This window comes from Gymnoscopelus braueri, assembly GCF_963280865.1.
Source record: "Gymnoscopelus braueri genome assembly, chromosome: 1".
Lineage (NCBI taxonomy): Eukaryota > Metazoa > Chordata > Actinopteri > Myctophiformes > Myctophidae > Gymnoscopelus > Gymnoscopelus braueri.
In genome coordinates this window covers 4,092,657-4,115,958 of record NC_137603.1, presented here as the reverse complement: position 1 = coordinate 4,115,958, position 23,302 = coordinate 4,092,657, and the positions used below count along the sequence as shown (strand labels likewise).

Genomic DNA, 23,302 nt, shown 5'->3' with positions numbered 1-23,302 from the left:
TCACAGAATCAAATGTTTTATGGTCATGATTCACCAGGACCCTGGATGGCTTACAATAATTGATATAAATATTTTTGGAAATGTCAATGGGAAAAATGCATTGACTATTTTGAAGTGGAACCAGAAAATGGCCGCCACTGCTATGCCCTATTTGCTCGGAGAGAACGTTGCATATTCCAAATGTTTGACCTAATTTGCGTGTGACTGACAGAAATACACACAGCTGGCTGCGGAACGGAAATGACGTCAGTCTGATGGGAGGCGTCATGACAAAAGAAAAGAAAGTGGTGCGTTAGGGGCTCTGTGTCCGCGGCGAAACGCGTTTTGAGCTGCCTAAGCGCTTTTCTCCAGGAAAGAACTTTTAGATTTTTTGGGCTATTCAAAAATAGCAGATATACAAGCTCATAGCGCGGCACCGAGTGCCGCGCTACGAGCTTGTAGATCTGCTATTTTTTGAAAAATCGTGAACATTTTTGCAAATCTTTGAATATATATATATATATATTTATTTTTAAGGCGAACATATTTAACTCAAATCTTTGCTTCTGGGAATTCTACAAATGTCTTCTAAATCCTAACAGTTTTTTGAAAAAACGTATGTTTCTATATCAGTGGTGCTCAAACCTTTTCATGTCAAGGACCCCCAAAATGATATGTATTTGGCCGCGGAGTGGACCCCCATCTCAAAATATATAGTTCCAGGGACCCCCATGAAGCGAAGATTTGAATTAAAAATGTTCGCTTAAAAAAAAAATGTATATTCAAAGATTTGCACACATTTTCACAAAAAAGCAGATCTACAAGCTCAAAGCTTGTAGATCTGCTAATTTTGTATAGCCAAAGTATAAAAAATACTTTTTTTTTGTTTCAACCAAAACATAATATCACTTAATCTACCTTAAAAAAAGAAAAAAGAGAAAGGTAAACGATGCATGCCGTGCAGAACAGATGCAACTTGTTTTCTTGTGTTGCTTGGAGAAGGTGTTCCCTCCTTCTTCTTTAGTCAGATTTATTACTAAGTGGGTGTGCCAGGTGTCAGGCACTGAAAAGAGACGATTTACACGAAGCTCCCAACGCGCCGCAGGCAGCGTGGCGCGCTGTTCGAGCGTGTGGATCTCGCGCTCTCTTTTTTCTTCCTCCTCCTCCTCCTCCTCCTCTTCCTCTCCCGCTACTTCAGCTCCTCGATCTCTCGCTTGACTTCGGCGACGTAGTGGTGATCCTTCCCGTGAGCCACTTCCATGATGGCCGCCGCCTGGACAAAAGAGGAAATACATTCACACCATCGTTAAAATAATTTGTAATGGATTTGATCCGTTTAAACAGCCAGTGGTGTAAAGTAACTAAGTACATTTACTCAAGTACTGTGCTTAAGTAAAACTTTGAGGTATTTTTTTTACTTTACTGGAGTGTTTCCACATTTTCAGTACTTTTACTTCTACTCCACTACATCTCAGAGGCAAATATTGCACTTTTACTCCACTACAATTATTTGAAAACTTTAGTTACTAGTTATTTTGTAGATTTTTATTATTATTACAAAACATACATTAACCACTTCAGCCCTATCTACATTTCGGCCGTTTGAAAATAGCCGATCTACAAGCTCACAATGCGTCGCGACACATTGTGAGCTTGTAGATTGGCTATTTTCAAATGATTTTTTAGACATTTGAAATCTTGTGAAATGGGACATTCTGCATAATGAGTACTTTTACTTTTGGTACTTTAAGTACATTTTGATACCAATACTTTTGTACTTTTACCCAAGTCCATTTTGAATTCCAGACTTTTACTTGTAACCGAGTCTTTCTACATTGCAGTATTGATACTTTTACTTGAGTAAAAAAGGTGAGTACTTTCTCCACCACTGTCAACAGCTTTTACAATATAGTGAACACTGAGGGTCAGATCCGTTTGGGTAGCTGGTATTCCAGTCCGGGATTTAATCTGCACATTAGATAGCGTTTTTTTAATTTATTTTATCTTTAATTCTTAGTATTTGTGGTCAAGCAAATACGTTTCTAAATAACGTAACATACAGTATGTAAACAAGTGACTTAAGGCCTTTGCAGACAGGGTGCGATTTTTTTCGCACGGAAAAAAAGGACAATATTGTTTTTTTAAAGAACACATGGTTCTCTATGACCTCATGCACACCGGCTCCCAATTTACCGTGCGGCAAGTGGCTGCGGCGATGCGTTTTTTTCCCAATCGAAAACAGTTCGATTTGTGCGTCTTTTCGCATGCGGTTAAAACTGCAGGTTAAATCGTACCCTGTCTGCAAAGGCCTTAACATACAGCATCAACCACAAAAATAGGCAACAAGAGGTGATACAAGGAATGACGAGTGAGATCCTATAATAAAAGGGGTAGTTCACCCCCAAAATGACTTTTTTTCTGAATTCAAGTCACCCCATGGAGACTTGAATTCATAGATATTTTTTAGTTTTTGTCTCATTCCTAAGACAATAATTTGATGACCGTCAGCGGTTCCGGTAGGAGACACAAAGAGTCTCCTTTGTGTCTCCTACCGGAACCGCTGCCTACCGGTCCGCTGGGCATCAAACTATTGTCTTAGGAATGAGACAAAAACTAAAAAAAATCCATGAATTCAAGTCTCCATGGGGTGACTAATAGATCGTTTTTTTGGATGAACTATCCCTTTAAAATTGGCCAATGGGAGGGTGGGCGGTTCAGCGGGCGGCGGACCTCTGACGTCATTCTGACTCAGCCATGAACAAACCACGGCCAAATCACTTTGACAACATGAACATAACCATAAACAAACCACGACTCAGCTCCATATATGGGCACAAAAGCAGGCATGCCCATATATGGGCATATACTGATGACAGGAGCTGTTCAGTGGCCAACAGTGTAAGACTGTGGTTCTACTGGTTAGAGCCCAGGTTTTAATGTGTGCATGTCTGTCTGTGTGCAGACAGACAAAAACAAGAATATATATATTATGTGTTTTACCTTCTTCAGAGCCTTGACTCCCTGATTCTTCCTCTCCAGACCCAAGTAGAGACGACCCAGCTTCAGATACATGGAGGCTACGTTCAGAGAGAACGGTGGATAGTGCACGCTGAACAGGAAAACCAGAGACAACGTCGTTATAATGAGGCTACATTCAGAGAGAACGGTGGATAGTGCACGCTGCATAGGAAAACCAGAGACAACGTCATTATAAGCATTTAACCTTGTAACCTTCTAGGATCGATTATTTGTTTTAAACATGTAGCACTCTGGGATTCCCTGTGAATGAAAAGTGCAATACAAATAAAATGTATTATTATTATTTAAAAAAATGCGGAAATAGCAGATCTACAAGTTCACAACAGGTCGCGATGCAACTACTTGTTTCTGACACTGTGGTATGACAAAGTGGGGCATTAATTTACAAAAACAACAAGTTGAAATATACAGATACAAAGTGTCTGCCCGACAGCAACAACATATTAATGAGGCGCTGTGATGAAGGCTGATGAAAATATGATGTCTCCATGATGACTGTAAGAGGACACATAATGTATAACGTTACATTAACCCATAGAACCCTTAACTCTTTCACTGACAGACTTATTTCTGGCTGCGTGCACCCGCTGCCAGCGATTTTTTTTATTTTGTTACCTTTTTCAAGTAGTCACAGAATATTTATCTCCAGTATGATCGATCCCCTGATGGTTGCTAATCACTGAGGGTTGCACTGTGCTTCCACGAAGAAAAAAAAATGTCATCGCGAGTTCGCGATCTCCTGGTCGCTTTTATACGCCTTTGAAAATAGCATGTCTCGGCCAAAAATACATAGTAAAAAAAAAAAGTACACAGGAGCCGAGATACAGCCTTTTTAACACATCGGGTGCCAAAACCGGAAAATTACATGTTTTCAAAGAGTAGCGCTTTGGTGCCGAAACCGTAAAATTGCGTGTTATCAGTCTTTTTGTTTTTAATTTTTTTTCCACAAGGGGGGGGGGGGGGGGCTAGCGCAGCCCTGGAATCACCCATGAACACTCTAAGAAGTAAGGGACAGATGGATCACCGTGCCAAAAAAATCTGGCTCCCATCCGCTTCCATTCTATCTCCTTGCTAAAAACCTCTGTATCTCCTTAACTTTTTACAGTGGGCAAAACGAGTCATTCTCGATGCGCGATCGCTCCGCAATGGTGACTCGCATGAGACACGTTGTTGTTCCAGGCTTTAGCCAGGACCATTGTGCACCCTGCACACATGCATTGTTTACCATGGATTGCTCGTCGTGGAGTCTACAGCTCTAAACAGCACAGCGTTGCAGACGGTGAGATTTCGGGCGCCGAACGTAATCTGTTATTATACAATTCTGGCACCCGATGTGTTAAGTAATAAGTTCACCAAGAAGTGAATGGAGCAGCAAATCTTCGGATCACGATATGTTGGGTTCTGAACGTTTTTCTCAAAAAATAATAAGTTATACAGTAAGTTGTTCTTGGCAGTGAGAGAGTTAACACATTGATTGCCAAGATCGAGTTAACTCGTTTTTAAGAAGAAAAAATTTTTTTTCTTTTTTTTTTTCTTTTTTTAATTTTTAATTTGACCCAAAGACCAAGGAGATATGATTTGTCGAAGATCTAGACTCCCATCCACTTCCTTGTTAACTTAAAACTTAAAAAATATGTATCTCAGCTCCTGAGTACTTTTTTTTTTTCAATGTAAAAACCCTGGCATGAAAATGCAAAAAATCTGAAATAATTCTGGCAATCAATGTGTTAATGGACTAACAAACGTTCTCTTCTAAAGACATAGACACAGAACAGGGGGACGTCAGCTCCTGACCTGTAGGGCCCTACGATCTTCTCCCCGTAGCTCATGGCCTGGTCCCAGTCCTGCATGTACAGACACACCCCCATGGCCTGGTACATCATGTGCAGCATGTACACGTTGGTGTCCCCGAAGATGGAGGCCATCTTCTCCTGACTCAGCTCACACATCTCCAACAGCTCGCTGGGAGGTGCAAGGGGCCAAAGGTCAAGGAGGAGGAACCAACCCACCAGGGTTTTTACACTTCATTACAAACCAAGACTAAACACTAAACAATCATTTAGTTCATTGATGCTCAAAGTGGGGTCCGGGGACCCCCAGGGGTCCTTGGGGGGGTTCCCAGCGAAATGTGTTAATATGGCATCACAATAATTTTAACTTTTTATACTTTGGCTATTCAAAAATAGCAGATCTACAAGCTCATAGCGCGGCACAGAGTGCCGCGCTATGAGCTTGCAGATCTGCTATTTTTGAAAAATCGTGAACATTTGTGCAAAGCCTTGAATATATATATACTTTTTAGCTGACATTTGTAACTCAAATCTTTGCTTCTGGGGGGGTCCCTGGAACAAAATATTTTGAGATGGGGGTCCGCAGGCCAAATACATATCATTTTGGGGGTCCTTGACATGGAAAAGTTTGAGAACCACTGATTTAGTTAACTGAAAAACTAAAACCTAAAAACTAAAAAACTAAAAAAAGAAAGAAAAAAAGAAAGAAAGAAAAGAAAACCCCCACCTAAATTAAAGAACTAAAATGAAGAAAATTCTAAATTTAACTAACTTAAAGGCGAACTAAAACAAAATAGAATAGCTAGTTAAATCATCTTTGTTTTAGTTTTCCCACCATCATATCTGTCATGCATTCTTTCATCCTACCTTCTTCAATCTTCACCTTCATCATCATCTTAGTTTTTATTGTTCAAAGAGTAACTAGCCTTTACATTAAAGGTTTTTTTCCCCTACTTTTTTGGAAGATGTGCCTTGTTTTTTTTTCCAACGTATTTTTTATTTTCGTCATAATATCTGAAAAACTAAAACAAAAAAAGGCTGAAAACGAAATAAAAACTAAAACCCAGTCAATTCCTAAAACGACTCCTGTGGATGGAAGGATATTCTTGTAGTGCTTGGCCCTCCTGAACTCCTCGATGACGTTCTTGGCGTAGTAGACCATGGTTTTGATGTCCTCTGGGTCAGGAGGAGGGTCCAACTTCTTCCTGATCTCCATCTTAGCTTTGTCCTATAGATAGAGAGAGACATTGAAGACATTGAATTAACATTGAAGTGAATGGAGCAGCAACATTTTGGAAAATATTATCTCCTGGTTCTCTGTGAAGAACGGAAAAACGGAAAAACCAAGAAAATAAAGAATAATTAATAAAAAAACCCGTTTATAAACGTTTTTGGCAGGCAGAGAGTTAAGACCTGGAACGCATCTGTGTCATTTTTTGATTTGAGCTAAAAAGCATTATATTACACTTTGGCTATTCAAAAATAGCAGATCTACAAGCTCATAGCGCTATGAGCTTGTAGATCTGCTATTTTTGAAAAATCGTGAAAATGTGTGCAAATCTTTGAATATATATTATTTTAAAGCAAACATTTTAACTCAAATCTTTGCTTCTGGGGGGTCCCTGGAACAACATGTTTTGATATGTGGGTCGGCGGCCAAATACATATCATTTTGGGGGTCCTTGACATGAAAAAGTTTGAGCACCACTGATATAGAAACAGTTTTTTTCAGAATACTGTTGGGATTCAGAAGACATTTGTAGAATCGGCTTCAGGTCTTAACCCATTGAGACCTGAAGCCGATTCTACATGCCAAAGAAATCAAAAAATGACAAGAGATGCGTTCCCGGTCTTACAGGGTTAAGTGGGAGTAGCTAAAGTGTGGGTCTACTACCCAGACCCCGCCCCTCGCCTTATCAAACGGGCTACGTTTACCTTCATGTGTGAACGCATCTGAAACGGACATTCTCCTTTGGCATGCAACATGCGTGAAAGGACCAATGAGCTTATGTAGTGTTGGGTACCTTGGACCTGGTGCTGCATTCCATACAGTCACAGGTGAAGAAGTAGGAATCTATGAGCCTCTCGTTCCTGTCATCTGTCGGATACAGCAGATCTATGTAGCTGTTGAACATCTGGGGGGAGGGGGGGAGAGAGAGAGAGAGAGAGAGAGAGAGAGAGAGAGAGAGAGAGAGAGAGAGAGAGAGAGAGAGATTAACGTCTTAAATAAATTAAATAAAAACTAAGGTATGATGACTAAAACTAAGACTAAATACAGGGACTATTTCATCAACCAATAAAAACCAGATGAAAATGTTAGTGAGGGATCTAGTGGAGAAGAGATCAAGTAGAACTAAAAGACAAGTCATTTCATGTTTGGTTGAGCTCGGGTGTTGTGCTCTGAAAATAGCAGATCTACAAGCTCACAACGCGTCCGCGACACGTTGTGAGCTTGTAGATCGGCTATTTTCAGCATGCAACAAAGTGTAAAATCAGCCATTACGACGCCATCAAGACACCAACATACATTTTAGTCGACTAAATCAACATTACTGTGACTAAATCAACTGTAGATTTAGTTGACTATAATCGTATGATATTTAGTCGACTAAATAAAACTAGACTAACAGTAAAACATTTCAGATGACTAAAATATAACTAAAGCTACCGGTAAATGGAATTTTATTCAAAAGACTATGACTAAAACTGAATCAAAATTTGCTGTCAAATCAAAATCAACACTAGAACCACTTTTAATCAGGGGTCTTACCCCGTCACCAGGGTTTTATCAGGGGTCTTACCTCGTCACCAGGGGTTTTATCAGGGGTCTTACCTCGTCACCAGGGTTTAATCAGGGGTCTTACCTCGTCACCAGGGTTTTATTATCAGGGGTCTTACCTCGTCCCCAGGGTTTTATCAGGGGTCTTACCTCGTCACCAGGGGTTTTATCAGGGGTCTTACCTCGTCACCAGGGTTTAATCAGGGGTCTTACCTCGTCACCAGGGTTTTATTATCAGGGGTCTTACCTCGTCCCCAGGGTTTTATCAGGGGTCTTACCTCGTCACCAGGGTTTAATCAGGGGTCTTACCTCGTCACCAGGGTTTAATCAGGGGTCTTACCTCGTCACCAGGGTGGATGTCCCTCACAGCTCTGACGTCAGCCACCGTGCCTTTATACGTCACTATGACGTTAGGCTGACAGCTGTGGTTCATCAACGCTACGCTGAACACAGGGGACAGAGAGAGAGAGAGAGCAGGACATTCAAATGACAAGGAATACGAGTTTTAGAATATCGTCGCTGTCTCGCAGAAACCTCTCATCTCCATATAATTTTTTCATAAATTAACGTCCTACTTGATCATACTACAGCGTCACACAAACGCATCAAAAGTAGCAGATATACATAAAGCTCGTTTTTTTAAAGTTACTGTTTTGGACATAGAGGTTTCCACTGGACAGAGAACATATGAAATGACAGAGACTATGACAGAGTCTCCTTTGTGTCTCCATACGGAACGGCTGTCGGTCATCAAATTATTGGCTCAGGAATGCAACGAAAACAAAAAAAATATGGTGAACTATCCCTTTAACATGAATCCAACACTGATGATAGTGCTGTCGAACAAGTCTATGAAGCTACCTATGAAATCTATGAAAAAATGTATTTAAATGAGTTTTTAAATGAATAAAAAGGTTTAATCACACCATCTTACTCAGGAAAAACAGCCGATCCTAGATGGGAAAGCTCCTCATCCTCAATGGTGAAACCATTGCAGTTCACCTGGAGACAGACAGACAGACAGACAGACAGACAAAGAGAAAACACTTTGAGCACCACTGCTATGAGCTATAATTCCCATTCCTTATACACAGAATCTGTGTGTGTGTGTGTGTGTGTGTGTGTGTGTGTGTGTGTGTGTGTGTGTGTGTGTGTGTGTGTGTGTGTGTGTGTGTGTGTGTGTAGACAGCATTGGTTCTCAAAGACTACAGCTGATGGTCAACAGATGGCGCTGGTGGGATGTCCAAAGAACAGATGGGAAAACTTTCTTTAAAGGAGGAGTTCACCCAAAAAATTACTTATTTTCTATCAATTGCACACCCCATGAAGCCTTGAATTCTTGAATTCATGGATTTATTTAGTTTTTTGTCGCATTCCTAAGCCAATAATTTGATGCCCGGGTGTATTTCCGGTAGGAGACACAAATAATCTACTTTGTGTCTCCTACCGGATACATTAGCCGGTAGGAGACAGGAATAAAATTATTGGCTTAGGAATGCCACAAAAACACAAATAAATCCATGGATTCAAGGCTTCATGGGGTGTGCAATTGATAGAAAATAAGTCATTCTTTGGGTGAACTACTCCTTTAAGTTAACTTGGGGAAGAGACCTGTCACAACTACTGTTAATATTATGATGAAGTTATACTAACACATACTGCTACTTTTGCTACTTTTGAATTAGAATCCTGAAAAGTAACAGTTTTGGACCCGACAGAGTGGATATGAAATGGCCTTTCTCCAGGCTGTGGCAAAGAATAAATCAAAGGTCGGCAAGTAAGTTTAGCCTCATGGGGGCCAATGTTTTTGTCAGCCATTAGAAGGCAGGCCAGAACATAAATCAACGGCTAATTTAAGAACTGGAGCATGTGTGTGTGTGTGGTATAATTGTGTAACTGTGTGTATAATCAACATATAGATAGAAATATGTGTGTAATGTCGAGCGTCTACACGAACACAATTGGCCCGTGTTCAGGGGGAGGGAAGCCGGGCGGAGAGGGTGATGTTTGTCACCGCACGTATTCCTACGGCAGGGTTCCCCAAGGGCCACATTTTGTCTCAGGTACCAAGCCGAGGGCCAGGGGCATTGTGCCCGCGCGAAGCGCCGCTCGCAAAATTCTGAGTTTTTTATTAGTTATTTTTTCTCTAATCTAGCTACTTTGACACTGTGTTATTTTAGGCCTGGGATTCTTAAATCCTGTGTTGAGGGACACACAAGGAAAAAATGCACTCTGAGTTGAGAACCAACCATTTACTTAAAATATTTGGTTGTTACAGTATGCTTGACAAGTAATAAAGATTAAGCAGCTAATTGTACATACTGAAAATCTAAATAAGTCCAGAATCAACAATTTACTTACAGATGTGTTTGTTACAGTCTTGAACAGTAATATTATTTGAACAGTAATATTATAAAACTTGAACAGTAATATTATAAAAGAAAATACATTTTATTTTTTTTATGACAGGAGTCGTCACGGGAGCGGCACCTGTCAGTAGGGAGTGTTGAGCGGGAGGAGTAGGACGAAGGCTCTACGTCCTCCTGGTGGGGGCTCCTCACTGGCAGGTGAGTCAGTAGGATACGACGGCAGTGACAACACAGACATGTGTGTGTGGAGGAATTAATGGGAATAACGACTAAATTGGGGTAAAAAGAATAATACAAAAAGAAGAAATGTTTGTGTAACCATGTTGTGCAGGCCACAACGTCTCCTTGAATGTTGTATAATACTTTATTATGCCGTAGGCCGTAGGAGATGTTTCTCAGCATCTGACCCCGTCCTAACTACTTGGGGAGCAGTGAGCGACCACAGTGCAGCTCCCAGGGCCCAACTCCACTTTTTAATATAATGCCAGTACCTTGGTCAAGGGCAGGAGTGTGTACTTGTCTTTTAATGAAGACCGGAGGACGCAGAGGACACCCACGCTAAAGAAAAAGAGGGAGGCTGCACACCGTCTTCATGCTCCCAAAATAATGTATTAATAGAGCGGTACCATTTTCTTTCTTAGTTTCGGCCTTTCCGGCCTTCGTCAGGTTTAACCCATTAACACATTCCACGCCAGAGTTTAATATCATAATGTACTCACCAGTGCCAGCGATTTATTGTTGTTTTTTAGCTTTTTTTCACGTCGCCACAGACATCGCTAAATTCGTTAAAATCACGCGTTCAACTGTTTGTAAACACACAGGGGATCTGTGTGAGACGCCCAGTGAAAACCGTTTCGATCTGCGATCCGCCATCTTGAAGCTACAATGGTTTATGTTAAACAGCGATCAGCGATGAGAAAAACAACAACCGAGAAAATGGAGATTTAGTTTCCGCTTTAGAGAGGAGGCGGATGAGAACGAAAATCTCTGTCGTGACGAACGTTCGCCACAAAATGTGTCGTGGCGAACGAGGCCTACAATGTGAAATGTGAACCTGCGAGTAAAAAAAAAATACCACTTCGCGTAAATCTACGCAACTGGCACGCTGCGCAATTATTTAGGTTCGCGTAGATTTACGCGATTGGCACTCAATGTGTTTTTATTTTTTTATTTGAGCTAAAAAAGCCTTATTTTACACTTTGGCTATTCAAAAATAGCAGATCTACAAGCTCGTAGCTCGGCACCGAGTGCCGCGCTACAAGCTTGTAGATCTGCTATTTTTGAGAAATCGAGAAAATGTGTGCAAATCTTTGAATACATATATTTTTTAAGCGAACATTTTTAACTCAAATCTTTGCTTCTGGGGGGTCCCTGGAACAAAATATTTTGAGATGGGGGTCCGCAGCCAAATACATATCATTGTGGGGGTCCTTGACACAAAAAGTTTGAGAACCACTGATATAGAAACATACGTTTTTCAGAAAACTGTTAGGATTTAGAAGACATTTTGCAGAATCGGAACCTCAGGCTTTAAAGGGTTTTTTTCTTTACAGTTTTTTTTACAGGGTCTTTTTCTTTACAGTTTATCTATTATGATCCAGCACCCGTCAAAATGTTTGGATGTGTGTGCACCTCTTGACAGCTATAGAAACCCACGCAGCATGCAGTCCTTCTTATCCTACAGAGCCCAACAAGACCTCTTTCCTAGTTTGCGGTCTCGACTTAGATAGAGAGAGAAACGGTATAATATTTAAGGTATGTAGAACGTTTATCACTCACAATAGCAAATGACACTGATCATCCTCTTAATCGTCACTTTTCACTCCGGACGAAGATATAGAACTTTGAAATGGCAAAACGTTCGTTTCAGTAGCAGTTTTGTCCATTCAGCCATTGCTGCACTAAACTAACTGCCTAGCTGATACTATGTTAGTTTGTGTATCCTGTGGACTTCATGTGTTGTCTTGGTGTTGTGTTGTATTATATTGTTATGTGTATTTCTATGAGACTGAATATCCCTGTGGGAAAATAAAAAATGATTAGGATTACGATGTGAAACAAACTTTTGTTTTAAACTGATGATGACTACTTGCTCAGCTAGCAATGTTCTCCGCTTGCTTGTTAGTGTTGACATGCAAAATGTGTGCCTAAACTAGCTATAAGAGTAGTATATAGTAATATAATGTGACGAGACAATACATCGTCTCGTCACATGATCAAACTTGTCATGACTTTGGACAATAACATACATATGACCCAGCAATCATCATATTACCATAGAGGCAGATGGGTGAACAGCCACAGCTAATGTCTGACTACTGCCGTAAGTGCTAGTAGGACACGGCCCAAAAAACACACCGGATTGTCAGCCACACATGCTGGACGACAGTGTGACAGGGGCCTTAACGAGTTCAGGACAGCTGTACACACACACACACACACACACACACACACACACACACACACACACACACACACACACACACACACACACACACACACACACACACACACACACACACACACACACACACACACACACACACACACACACACACACACACACACACACACACACACACACACACACACACACACACACACACAGAGAGTGTATGGCATAGAGGAGTGTGTGTCAGTGGTGGAAAAAGTACTCACATTTTGAAAATTATCAATACTGCAATGTAGAAATAGTCTGTTACAAGTAAAAGTCCGGAATCTACAAAGTAACTAAAGTTACTAAAGTAAAAGTACAATATTTGCCTCTGAGATGTAGTGGAGTAGTAGAAGTAAAAGTATAGAAAATTGGAAATACTCCAGTAAAGTCAAAGAGTGTGTGTGTGTGTGTGTGTGTGTGTGTGTGTGTGTGTGTTGTGTGTGCTGACACAGAACCCATGCAGACCAGTAAAGATCCCACAGCTGTCACACAGACCACACCCCTCCCAGAGGTTCTTCTCGGTCCCTGGTTCCCAAACTGGGGGCCGGGACACCCAGGGAGGGGGGGGGGTCCCCGAATGATGAACCTAACCTAACTAAATGTAATGCCTCAACTCCTACAAGTCCAAGTGCTTGTCAGTGTGGGGGGGGGGGGGTCCCAGTGTTGATTTCGTCGACTAAAACTATGACATAAATGTTCGTCGACTACCTTTTTTCACTGCCGAAAACTAAATGAAAACTAGACTAAAATGTTAGTGAGGGATCTAGTGGAGAAGAGATCCAGTAGAACTAAAAGACAAGTCATTTTATGTTTGGTTGAGCTCGGGTGTTGAGCAAAAATCTGAAAATAGCAGATCTATAAGCTCACAGCGCGTTGCGCTGCGACGCGTTGTGAGCTTGTAGGTCGGCTATTTTCAGCATGCAAACAAGTGTAAAATCAGCCATTATGACGCCATCAAGGCACCGCCAACATACATTTTAGTCGACTAAATCAACTGTAGATTTAGTCGACTAAAACTAGACAAAACATTTCAGATGACTAAAATATGACTAAAACTAAATGGAATTTTATTCAAAAGACTATGACTAAAACTAAATCAAAATGTGCTGTCAAAATCAACACTGGGGGGTCCCCAGTTCATCTCAAATAATGTGCGATCAGGCAGGTTATGTAATAATTGTTTTCGTTGGGTCTCACCTGTGCAAACAGCTCCGTCAGAGTCTGGTCGTCGGGGAAGTCGTGGATGTGTGTGGAGTAGAAGTGATGCAGCGCTGCGATGTCTGTCTGGTTCATCTCCTCCTTCTCACTGTCCAACTTGTCCAGATCTGAAAGACACAGAAATATTACGCTTTGCTCCAACATCTCAATGTCACTAAAAAGCTGAGCTTCAGACCTCCTAAAACATACTGATACGACTGCTTCTCGACAGTGGTGTAAAGTAACTAAGTGCATTCATTCAGGTACTGTACTTAAAAGGAGAAATCCGGACATTTTAAGTGTTATCTTTGATGTGTCGTTACTCACCTACCGACGTAAAAAGTCTACCTGGCAACACCAAGTTGCCAGGTTCTGGGAGAGAAACAAGCAACTAGCGTTAGCTCGTTCGGCATTAGCGGTAGCCTCTCAGGAACTTTCACTGCATGTTTGACTATCATGAGACTCCACAATGAGTAGTAGTAGAGAAAAAAATAACTTTGCATCAGTTATAATAGACGAATTTCCCTATGCCACGCGCTCCCATTATGACAACGGAGGGGGTTGAAAAAATGACGACAGGGGAATCTCTGGAAAAAAACAATGCCACTTTTTACGTCGGTAGGTGAGTAACGACACATCAAAGATAACACTTAAAATGTCCGGATTTCTCCTTTAAGTACACTTTTGAGGATTTTTTTACTTTACCGGAGTGTTTCCAATTTTCTGTACTTTAATATCAACTCTACAAGTAACACAGATGGAATTTGACATACATGCACAAACACACCATGTAATTAAGCATACCCACACACATGTAACCAAGCATACGAAACATAATTAAACACACAGGCCTACTTACGAGCCTCAAATTCAGATAGGAGCAGCAGTCTTTCTGAGGGAGTGCGTTCTGTTGTGACTTTCTGGAAAACACACACACACACACACACACACACACACACACACACACACAGTGCATCTACTTAGACAAGCACAAACGCACACTTGCAAAATAGAACCTCAAAATAAAAGGAATGAATTGAATTGTTTTCTCTAGCTTATGGTGACAAAGACCAATGCTGTACAAATGTCTCGTCGTCTTCTGGTCAAAAGTTAACTTGAATTATTCAGTTGTTTGGCTGCTATAAGCCAATAAGTGTTCCCAGTGCTGTGTTCACAATTAGGAGCAGTGACAAAAAAGAACTGGTTAACTTACAAGTAATTTTCTCCAATGACGTGATGAAGTACATATTGATCATACTACACTCAGTGTCACACAAAAGCATCAAAAGCACTTTTGCTATTTTTGAATTTGAATCCAGAAAAGCAACAGTTTTGGATGTTTCCACCCGACAGAGACAATGTTATTGCTTCACCATTTCCACTCTCCTCCTCTCTCTCTCTCTCTCTCTCTCCACAATTCCTGCTCCATTCTAAGAAAGGAAGATAAAACTATTTCTGTGCTGTTAAAGGTGCACTCTGTAACTTTCATGTCCTACTGGAGATTCAAACCCAGGTCACAAAAAAATATGATTTAATTATTTTTAATTCGATTTTTCACCCCAAAAAAAATCAAAAAGAGAAAAAGTCATTGAAAAAACACGGCCCCTTCAGTGTTTTCAATGAATCCATCATGGTTAAAATGGAGTTTACTTTGAAGTACATACTTAGTAATGTATGAATAATGCTATAAAAATGATGAATTCATGATGAATTAAGTATTCACTAATGCTTAACTAATGCTAAATAGTGTATAGTTGAAACGTTTCCTCTACCTCCTGAGCCACGTCTAACCCCCATTCGGTTAGAGGTGGCTCAGGAGTTCTCAAACTTTTCCGTGCCAAGAAGAAGTATAAATGGTTAAATAGCCTGTACTATCGAGCCAGTGCTACTATCCCAGTATAAATGGTTAAATAGCCTGTATTATCCAGTCAGTGCTACTATCCCAGTATAAATGGTTAAATAGCCTGTATTATCCAGTCAGTGCTACTATCCCAGTATAAATGGTTAAATAGCCTGTATTATCCAGACCAGTGCTACTATCCCAGTATAAATGGTTAAACAGCCTGTATTATCCAGACCAGTGCTACTATCCCAGTATAAATGGTTAAACAGCCTGTATTATCCAGACCAGTGCTACTATCCCAGTATAAATGGTTAAACAGCCTGTATTATCCAGACCAGTGCTACTATCCCAGTATAAATGGTTAAAGAGCCTGTATTATCCAGACCAGTGCTACTATCCCGGCTCTGCTTCTAATCTTGGATCAGATCTGGGGCGGGCAGGCAGAGAGGGTCAGGAGGTCGTGCGGCCGTTTGGGAAGTTGCCTGGTCCAGTTAACCACATGAACCCCAGCGTCCCTATTCTGGGGACGACAGACTAGGCCAACATTCACTTAACCCTTTAAGACCTGAGGCCATTCTTAACAATGTTTTTTAAATCCTAAGAGTTTTTTGAAAAAAAATCTTTAAATAATCTGCTATTTTTTTGAAAAATAGCAGATATACAAGCTCATAGCGCGGCACTCGGTGCCGCGCTATGAGCTTGTATATCTGCTATTTTTGAATAGCCCAAAGACATCTAAAGTGACACAGATGCGTTCCAGGGACGCATCTCTGTCATTTTAAGATTTCTTTGGCTATTCAAAAATAGCAGATCTACAAGCTCATAGCGTGGCTATGAGCTTGTAGATCTGCTATTTATGCTAATCTTTGAATATATATATTTTTTAAAGCAAACATTTGTAACTCAAATCTTTGCTTCTGGGGGGTCCCTGGAACAACATATTTTGAGATGGGGGTCCGCAGCCAAATACAAATAATTTTGGGGGGTCCTTGACATGAAAAGGATTGAGCACCACTGATATATAAAAACATACGTTTTTCAGAAAACTTAAAATTTAGAAGACATTTTGTAGAATCGGAAACCTCAGGCCTTAATGGGTTAAAATATCCGATCTACAAGCTCAGCAAAGAGATTTGGTGTAGAGGGGGGGAAAAAAGGAGGGGGCCAAGGATGGAGCCCTGGAGGACCTCAGTCAGCAAAGTACATAGGGCTTACAGTAAGTGGTTAACCCCTGAACGCCAACAGAGTGGCAATATAATTCTGTTGAATAAAAGGGATTCTGATTCCACTTTAATAAATCCATACCGTCACAACCTAGTTGATAGTTGCGAGATTATTATTATTAATTCGTTGCTGTCCGGCAGAAACCAGTAAACTCCATTTTGATGCTTTTGCATGTTTTTCCATGAATCAGGGCCATTGAACACCCTTTACGTGTGTTGGTAAAAAAAAGATTGAACGAATGAAAAGCATTAAAAAGCGCTTCTGACAAAAGCAGCTAACTCCATTGGATCCTCAAACTGTCTGCTAAACCAGCTAACTCCACCAAAGGGGGGTGGAGTTAGCTGGTTTTGCTGACTCCAGGCTCCACCCCCCTTTTGACCTCCAACCTCATAGTGAGCTTGGATTCAGCTGTTCTTATCAATGATGAACAAAACCTCCTAACTCAACTTTCCGTTTTGATTTAGTCATTTCCTGAAAAATGAACATTTTGGAGTTAGCTGGTTTCTGCCGGTCAGCAGAGATATATTCTTACTTGTCTCATGATGATCCTGGCCACCAGGCGGACTGTCTCCGATGGACACCAGTTTTCTCCATAAGCGCACATAGCTGAACACTCCATTTTATGCATGGTCCAGTCACCTTTCTGCACGCACGCACGCACGCACGCACGCACGCACGCACACACACACACACACACACACACACACACACACACACACACACACACACACACACACACACACACACACACACACACACACACACACACACACACACACACACACACACACACACACACACACACACACACACACAGTAAAGGAGAGAGGACAATTATTATTATTGCTCATTGCACTGGCTAATGTTCCCCTCAGAATAGGGATGTTAGGGTTTAAGTGGTTAATAATTTTTAAGATTTGGCGGCCCCCCTGTAGTAACTCTGAGGATCCCCTAGGGGTCCCAACCCCCCTGTTGAAGACCCCTGTCGTAGCGAGTATAAAATAGTTTTGTCCTCCAAGAACCTCATTCGGTTTGGCCAGCCCTGCCCGAAGAGCCGTAAAAAGTAATGGTAGAGACACATGTGAATGTGAACTGGTAGATGAAATATTTTAGCTTTTTTGCTAATTCTTCAAACAATGTGCCTAAAATGCAAAAACAAATTGTGAGGCCAGGTGTGTGACAATGATAGAGGAAAAACAAGCCGTCTACACATGAAATACATGCATAACAAATGTATGTGTACAGAAACAAGACAGACAGACAGACACACACACACACACACTTACCTGACATTCCACATTGCAGTAATAGGCCTGTTTACATTTACCACACTTGGAGAGACCTTCTTTCCTGCAAACACATGAGGAGACACACGTTAGAATAGTTTCCAAACTCTTGACACACAGAAAAAGAATCACATGCACGGAATGTATTGACAGAAAGTAGCTCATAACAACATGTCTACGGTAGATTTTAATGAAACACAAACTTGACAGTGAGGTCGGATAATTCAAGCTTTCCGCTCAGCTGCAATGTTGGCGAGTTAAACGTTTGTTTAATACAATCAGAAAGGACTTTTCTGTTTGGATGTACGGGCTGTGAAGGGTTGGTATTGCAACTCTAGATGCCAGGTAGCATCATAGCGTCTAAGTCGCTTGCGTCTAGGTTTGCTTCGCTATCAGTGTGTGAATGTAATGCACACTGTACAACGCTTTTGATAAAGGCTCAATATGAATGCACCATTTATTATCACATCAAGGATTTCCAATGTGCCTCCTAATCACACCACACACACACTCTCTTATTGTTTCAATGAATATTCAACACTGTATTTGTATCAAATTGGTTGCTCAACATTGTAGCAACAATGACAAAAACAATAACAAGGAGAGTAGAAGAGAGAGGGGGGGAAATCTATATATGTGACCACATTTGACTGGGAGGCAGTCATCTAGCATTTTCATGGCATATGAAAGCAGGGACTCATAGCAAAATAATGATATATTGGTTAATAAGTTTGAGTGAATAGTTTTGAAACTACAGCTTATAGAACTGAAGTCATGTTCAAATTCTTAAGTAGAGAAAACACCACTTGGAATTAGAGGTTGCTAGCTCTAACCTCTAACCTTCATATCGTAGCTACATGTTTATGCATTTATTTCATATTTACATGTCGATTTAAGCTCTGACATTTATGTCAGACATACTCTAGTATGTGAAGAGTCTAACTGGGCTATTAACTCATTTTTGAGAAAAAAAAAGTTTTTCTGCTTTCCTGAAGAATGGGCACAATGACCGTCTCCCAGACAAAAACAGTCACATATGTGTGTAGTAATTCCAGCACACGCCGATGGAGGTGCTTTTCAAGGTGCAGGGCACATGGGGTCCTACTAGTACTTGTAACGCAGCAGCACCCATGTGTTCCATCTATATATAGCTGGCTAACCTTTCACTGGACCTGGCTGACAGTGTCACCACCACGCTGTGGCTCTAGCTAAGGTACAGTACCTACTGTACCTACCGCTATCTAACTCACTGTGGTATCAACTGATAGAGCCAGCATTGGATCTCATAGTAAGCCCTCCCCACAACAACATAGCCTTATCTAAACAGACACTGCAGTGCCTTCCCCTGAATCCCCTCCAAAAAAGGAGAAAAACAAAACATTGCAGGAGATGAATTGACCCCCATTTTTGCTACACCTCTCTGCATTGAGTGTAGCACCAGAAGCAGCTCCACAACCCAGATTTGGCACAAATAAGGGGTTGAATTCGTTCTCCTGCTATGCAACAAAAATGTGGAATGCCCTGCCAAAAGTAGTGAAGGAGTGTAAAACCCTACTCTCTTTCAAAACTGCCCTAACAAAAATACCTTCAGGAGGCTGCCATTCTAAACTGACCGCTGTAAAAGTCATAACCTAACAACCATAACATTTAGTGGACCTTGTATTGTGAACTGTACTTCCATCGGCTTTTTTCTCTGCAAACTTCTAAATAAAGTATTCAATCAATCAATAGATAACGAATGAATATGAGTGAATAATACAGTGTCATAACAATTTACAATTTAGGCATTTAGCAGACGCTCTTAATCCAGACAGAGCGATTTACAGTAAGGAAGGTAAACACATACATCAAATGCATAGAGACAATGTAGTGCCTCAGTAAACTAGCTCCGGTCCATAGTGTTAGAAGGAGTTCTCCTTAACGCTATGTTACTTTCCAGCCGTTGCCCGAACACCCTCGGTAGCGCAGCCTCTCGTCTTTAGTAAAAAAAAAAAAAAAACGCTTCCGCTACCCGCCAAAACAAAGACAGTTTTAAGATGTTGAAAGTCTACTTTCCTTAGTGGGGACACTCTGAGCCCCCCACTTCATGTCTAACATACACGTTTTGGCCAGAAAAGAAAATATTCCACCGGATGGAAAAACATTTAGTTACTCCACTGCGCCCCCTACAGATCAGGTCAATGGAATTTTTCTATTGACAATATCTGTAGGGGGCGCAGTGGAGCAACTAAAACATTTTTAGAGTCATCAGTAAACTATGATCACAGGTAAACTCAAGAACCTGTCATCAGTCTAAAACAGTATATTATCAAAAAATAAATAATCTCTACATTGAAATTATACATATATACATATAACTGCCCCAAAAAAAATGTCCATACAAAACATATAATAACCTGGTGAAACAGTAATCACAGTGTATATTAATATAACATATATATAATATAATAACCTGGTGAAACAGTAATCACAGTGTATATTAATATAACATATATATAATATAATAACCTGGTGAAACAGTAATCACAGTGTATATTAATATAACATATATATAATATAATAACCTGGTGAAACAGTAATCACAGTGTATATTAATATAACATATATATAATATAATAACCTGGTGAAACAGTAATCACAGTGTATATTAATATAACATATATATAATATAATAACCTGGTGAAACAGTAATCACAGTGTATATTAATATAACATATATATAATATAATAACCTGGCGAAACAGTAGTCACAGTGTATATTAATATAACATATATATATAATATAATAACCTGGTAAAGCAGTAGTCACAGTGTATATTAATATATATATATATAATATAATAACCTGGTAAAGCAGTAGTCACAGTGTATATTAATATAACATATATATAATATAATAACCTGGTAAAGCAGTAGTCACAGTGTATATTAATATAACATATATATAATATAATAACCTGGTAAAGCAGTAGTCACAGTGTATATTAATATAACATATATATAATATAATAACCTGGTGAAGCAGTAGTCACAGTGTATATTAATATAACATATATATAATATAATAACCTGGTGAAACAGTAGTCACAGTGTATATTAATATAACATATATATAATATAATAACCTGGTGAAACAGTAGTCACAGTGTATATTAATATAACATATATATAATATAATAACCTGGTAAAGCAGTAGTCACAGTGTATATTAATATAACATATATATAATATAATAACCTGGTAAAGCAGTAGTCACAGTGTATATTAATATAATATATATAATATAATAACCTGGTAAAGCAGTAGTCACAGTGTATATTAATATAACATATATATAATATAATAACCTGGTGAAACAGTAGTCACAGTGTATATTAATATAACATATATATAATATAATAACCTGGTAAAGCAGTAGTCACAGTGTATATTAATATAATATATATAATATAATAACCTGGTAAAGCAGTAGTCACAGTGTATATTAATATAACATATATATAATATAATAACCTGGTAAAGCAGTAGTCACAGTGTATATTAATATAACATATATATAATATAATAACCTGGTAAAGCAGTAGTCACAGTGTATATTAATATAATATATATAATATAATAACCTGGTAAAGCAGTAGTCACAGTGTATATTAATATAACATATATATAATATAATAACCTGGTAAAGCAGTAGTCACAGTGTATATTAATATAACATATATATAATATAATAACCTGGTAAAGCAGTAGTCACAGTGTATATTAATATAACATATATATAATATAATAACCTGGTAAAGCAGTAGTCACAGTGTATATTAATATAACATATATATATATAATATAATATAATAACCTGGTAAAGCAGTAGTCACAGTGTATATTAATATAATATATATAATATAATAACCTGGTAAAGCAGTAGTCACAGTGTATATTAATATAACATATATATAATATAATAACCTGGTAAAGCAGTAGTCACAGTGTATATTAATATAACATATATATAATATAATAACCTGGTGAAGCAGTAGTCACAGTGTATATTAATATAACATATATATAATATAATAACCTGGTAAAGCAGTAGTCACAGTGTATATTAATATAACATATATATAATATAATAACCTGGTGAAACAGTAGTCACAGTGTATATTAATATAACATATATATATAATATAATAACCTGGTGAAACAGTAATCACAGTGTATATTAATATAACATATATATAATATAATAACCTGGTAAAGCAGTAGTCACAGTGTATATTAATATAACATATATATAATATAATAACCTGGTAAAGCAGTAGTCACAGTGTATATTAATATAACATATATATAATATAATAACCTGGTAAAGCAGTAGTCACAGTGTATATTAATATAACATATATATAATATAATAACCTGGTAAAGCAGTAGTCACAGTGTATATTAATATAACATATATATAATATAATAACCTGGTAAAGCAGTAGTCACAGTGTATATTAATATAACATATATATAATATAATAACCTGGTAAAGCAGTAGTCACAGTGTATATTAATATAACATATATATATATAATATAATATAATAACCTGGTAAAGCAGTAGTCACAGTGTATATTAATATAACATATATATAATATAATAACCTGGTAAAGCAGTAGTCACAGTGTATATTAATATAACATATATATAATATAATAACCTGGTAAAGCAGTAGTCACAGTGTATATTAATATAACATATATATAATATAATAACCTGGTAAAGCAGTAGTCACAGTGAGCAGCTCTCTCAGTAACAGTGAGGACATAGCAGTACGCAGGGCAGCTGAACAGCAGCTCCCCCGGGTCATAGTGCCTGACCGCCCGCAGACCTCTGTTCTTCCCCGGGCTGAGGAAGCGCTCCGTCCCCTCTATGCCGAGGTTCTTCATCAGGAATCACTCTAACGGCCTTTTTAATGGAGATCACTGAGGGTTTGAAGGCTGCGATACGCTCTGATCCTGTCGCTATGCTGTTGTTGTGTCTCTCGGACGCTGTACGTACATGTTAGGATGTATGTGTGTATGTAGGCTGTGGTATGTATGTATGTATGGTTGCTGCTGCCCTGCTTCTCAACAAACGGTCTGTCAACACGCCATGTTGTTTTCACTAATGCATTGTGGGTATATGTTCTTCTTCTGGCGACCACTTTTTTTGTCTAGGCGCCGGTTGGTGTGTTGCTGCCCCCTGCTGTTGGTCTCGGGTACTGTCCGTTGTACTGTCCATTGTTTATATACAGCAGGGCTACTCAACTTAAGATGGCTCAGGGGCCACTCAGCAAAATACCAAAAGTCCAAGGGCCGCAAGCTAAAAATGT

At 39.3% G+C, this 23,302-nt stretch overlaps 1 protein-coding gene across 1 annotated transcript; it reads right to left on the bottom strand.

Moving 5' to 3' along the window:
* Positions 1 to 906: 906 nt before the first annotated feature.
* On the bottom strand, positions 907 to 23,085 carry LOC308090010 (N-lysine methyltransferase SMYD2-A-like). The gene is made up of 12 exons (XM_080435038.1): positions 22,705 to 23,085; positions 17,944 to 18,007; positions 17,190 to 17,300; positions 14,450 to 14,510; positions 13,591 to 13,718; positions 8,522 to 8,589; positions 7,928 to 8,030; positions 6,833 to 6,943; positions 5,913 to 6,036; positions 4,813 to 4,987; positions 2,980 to 3,088; positions 907 to 1,252 (listed from the first exon to the last, which is right to left on the bottom strand). The coding sequence occupies exons 1-12, from the start codon at positions 22,875 to 22,877 to the stop codon at positions 1,169 to 1,171; spliced, it is 1,311 nt and encodes a 436-aa protein (XP_080291164.1). The 5' UTR covers positions 22,878 to 23,085; the 3' UTR covers positions 907 to 1,168.
* Between the last annotated feature and the right edge of the window lie 217 nt (positions 23,086 to 23,302).

Bases quoted from the DNA above. Each gene is read 5' to 3' on its own strand.
- LOC308090010 (XM_080435038.1), bottom strand. From the start codon at position 22,877: ATGAAGAACCTCGGCATAGAGGGGACGGAGCGCTTCCTCAGCCCGGGG. The intron at 17,301-17,943 runs GTAAGTGTGTGT...GCGTGCGTGCAG, and splicing joins ACTGCAATGTGGAATGTCAG to AAAGGTGACTGGACCATGCA. The intron at 8,031-8,521 runs GTAAGATGGTGT...CCCTGTGTTCAG, and splicing joins GGATCGGCTGTTTTTCCTGA to CGTAGCGTTGATGAACCACA.